The 2975-nt window shown below is 34.5% G+C and overlaps 1 protein-coding gene across 1 annotated transcript; it reads right to left on the bottom strand.

Annotated features, from left to right (window-relative positions):
- Window positions 1-491: 491 nt before the first annotated feature.
- Window positions 492-2122, bottom strand: LOC118741160 (protein ALP1-like). The gene is made up of 4 exons (XM_036473025.1): window positions 2084-2122; window positions 1651-1975; window positions 1060-1586; window positions 492-994 (listed from the first exon to the last, which is right to left on the bottom strand). The coding sequence occupies exons 2-4, from the start codon at window positions 1959-1961 to the stop codon at window positions 612-614; spliced, it is 1221 nt and encodes a 406-aa protein (XP_036328918.1). The 5' UTR covers window positions 1962-1975; window positions 2084-2122; the 3' UTR covers window positions 492-611.
- Between the last annotated feature and the right edge of the window lie 853 nt (window positions 2123-2975).

Genomic DNA, 2975 nt, shown 5'->3' on the forward strand with positions numbered 1-2975 from the left:
TATTAAATTATAGTTCTTTATCCAGCAAAAGCCATATAAATCTAAATTTCAAAATTTGTAAAATTGTATATGTTATAAAACAGCATACTAAAAATGATTAGAAATTCTAATAAATATGATTGAAATTGGTATGAAAAGTTTGTGAAATTTGGATTTTTAAGATTTTTGTTAGCTAATGAGCTATAATTTTATAGAAAAATAATGAAGAAAGAAAAGATATATAGTCAAAAGTGATCAAAATTTTGATGTGCTACCGTTTTGTCGCGGGCTGTATCTTGTTGTATCGTTTTTGTATGTGCTTAAAAAGCAAAACCAAAATGATGTGCTAATCATGGCTATCACAGAATCCATCGTAGTCCGATTTTTCGTGGAATCTACGAAAATGCTATCCTTGAATTCGATTAGCAACGAACGTAGCATATACTTTTAATTCACTCCTTCGTTTTAATTCGGATCCAGTGATCGCATTTTCGTAGATTTCGCGAAAAATCAGACTACGATGGATTCTGGGATAGCAACCAATACTAATTAATAAAGAATGAATTTATGAAAAAATAGGTACATCTAAAAGTATAGTTTAAGAACAAATTGATGAAAGAGAATATTATTATTTAATTAATAGGGTGCGCGGTTATGTAGTCTTTTAACTGATCCCTCAAATTGAAAGCACTTCTGGCGGCATTGTTCGCCATTAATCGACCAGTTCCTCGAAGGGGCGTTGTAATTTCCTGTCGCCATAAACCACCGACAATATTGTCTCCTTGGTATTGGTCGACAAATTCTGGTGGGCAATAAGTGCCATCGTGCATTTTTAAAAAGTTATGTAATAGCACTGTTGCTTTGACAATGCTCTCGGCACTCGTTGGATGCATTTGCAATGGGGACAGAAGAATTCTCCAGCGAGCTGTCATAATTCCAAACGCGTTTTCTATAACGCACCGAGCTCTTGAAAGACGCTTATTGAAAAGTTCGCGGTCAGGCGACAAACGTATTCCTAAAAAGCGTATATGTGTGTTTAGAAAAACGAATAAAATTTCAATAGGTAAAGTATATGCAAACCTGGATATGGTCGCATAATATAGCTTTTTAAGGGAAATGCTGCATCTCCAACAAAAAAATGAGGAAATCTAAGGGTGGAGTGTGGCAGAATATCATCCTCGGGAAGGTCTAATTGGTTGTCGAAAAGTCTTCTCCCAAAGCTCGAATTGCACAATACACCACCATCACTTTGAGAGCCATATGCACCAATATCGATGCAGGTAAACGTGTAATTAGCATCGCAACATGCCAAAAGTACGATGGAGTATGTTCCCTTGTAGTTGTAAAATAAGGATCCCGAGCTAGGAGGGCATTTTAATATTATGTGCTTTCCGTCAATAGCACCTACACAATTGGGAAAGTTCCAAATCGAATTGAAATCGTTTGCAATACGTTTCCATTCATGTCGGTTTGGTATAGACAAGTATATGCCACCCAGTTCATCCCAAAGAACCTCACATGTTTCCAAAACGATTTTATTTGCCGTGGAGCGTCCCATTTTATATGATATGGCGAGCATGTGCTGACTACCTCCATGTGCTAAATAACTATAAATATACCAAGTTCATTTCTATTTTGTCAAAAGATTATAGGTTAATGTCTTTAATTTACTTCAAAGTTAAAAAGAGTCTTAATGCGGCAGGTATTGATGGCCTATTGAAATGCTTAGTAAGACGCTCTCCTTCAAGTCCGAGGAGATGGTCAAACATCGTTCTGCTCATTCTAACCGTTTTTTTGAACTGCTCAGTGTCATTATTATACATTTCTTCAAAACTTGATGCAAATAGTCCATTGATATCCCGACTTAAGTAAAGTGGTCTCACCCAAGACTCCCGGCGGGAATTTATTTTTCGCAAACATTCGCGAGTCTCGTACATCATTAGTGCAATTAAAATGACTTCAACCGCTTCTTTAGACAACATTTTAATTGCGATAGCTTTTAAAAAACAAACACACTTTAAATTATATTTTCACTGCAAAATTTTCGCTTTGGTGATGACAATGAAAACAATAGATGTCAAAGCGTTCATTGTAGCAAGCATACTTTTAACGTGCGTTCTGTCAAACCAACGCCAACGCCAAAGCCAACGCGAAAGTTCTATGTGGACCGGCCTTTAGTGTTTTGTTATGTCTGTATTAATTTATAAAATTGTTTGTTGATTTTAATTTTTATGGCATATGTATACATTTTACTAGGGTGGTCTTCGTTATACTTATAAAAATATTAGTATTAATTTACGGTATGTATGTATATAAATATATGTATACATTTAGTGAGAAAAACAACTTTATCTTCTAAAGCTATTTTTAACCGCATGCACTCGTTAATTGTTGTACCATCAGCAACAACAACGTAAATATTGAAATCTTTTTCTTTTTTTTTTTTTTTTTTTGTCATCTTTGACAATTACAGAGAAAACAAAATTTGTTGTGACAGCTGCGTTACTAAAAATAGCAAGCCACAAGCACATACATACATACATACTTCCATACTTTCATATATGTATGTATGTATATAGAAGCGATATTGAGATTGTTACGTATACGCCATTTAGACAAATAGCCGGATAAATATTATGTCAAAATACATAAACAAACCGGCAGCATGACAGGAGCAGTATGACAAAATGAGCGATGTCAGCTGTGCGCAAACTCACCAAAATGAGTTCATAACGCAAATGTAGTGAGCATGATACAATAACTTTTAGAAGGTAGTTTCACTTCGAAATTTGTGACATAAACTGTGTCTGTGACAAACACGCTATGTAGCCACTGCTACGATATAGAACTTGGGGATTATCGCTTGTTATTTTAGATATTTTTTAACAGAACATGTAAAGATATATGTTTCATAACTGATCACTTAATTTTTAATATAAATATACGTATTTTGTACATACATTTTTGCCACTGCTAATCACGTGAATAAAAATCAT

Source organism: Rhagoletis pomonella, unplaced genomic scaffold (assembly GCF_013731165.1).
Source record: "Rhagoletis pomonella isolate Grant_MI unplaced genomic scaffold, Rhpom_1.0 Rhpom_scaffold_00006, whole genome shotgun sequence".
In the NCBI taxonomy this organism is placed as follows: domain Eukaryota; kingdom Metazoa; phylum Arthropoda; class Insecta; order Diptera; family Tephritidae; genus Rhagoletis; species Rhagoletis pomonella.

Excerpts from the sequence above, each read along its gene's own strand:
- LOC118741160 (XM_036473025.1), bottom strand. The coding sequence starts at position 1,961 with ATGTTGTCTAAAGAAGCGGTTGAAGTCATTTTAATTGCACTAATGATG. Across the intron at positions 1,587-1,650 it reads AGACTCTTTTTAACTTTGAA|TTATTTAGCACATGGAGGTA; the intron begins GTAAATTAAAGA and ends GTATATTTATAG. Across the intron at positions 995-1,059 it reads TATTATGCGACCATATCCAG|GAATACGTTTGTCGCCTGAC; the intron begins GTTTGCATATAC and ends TACGCTTTTTAG.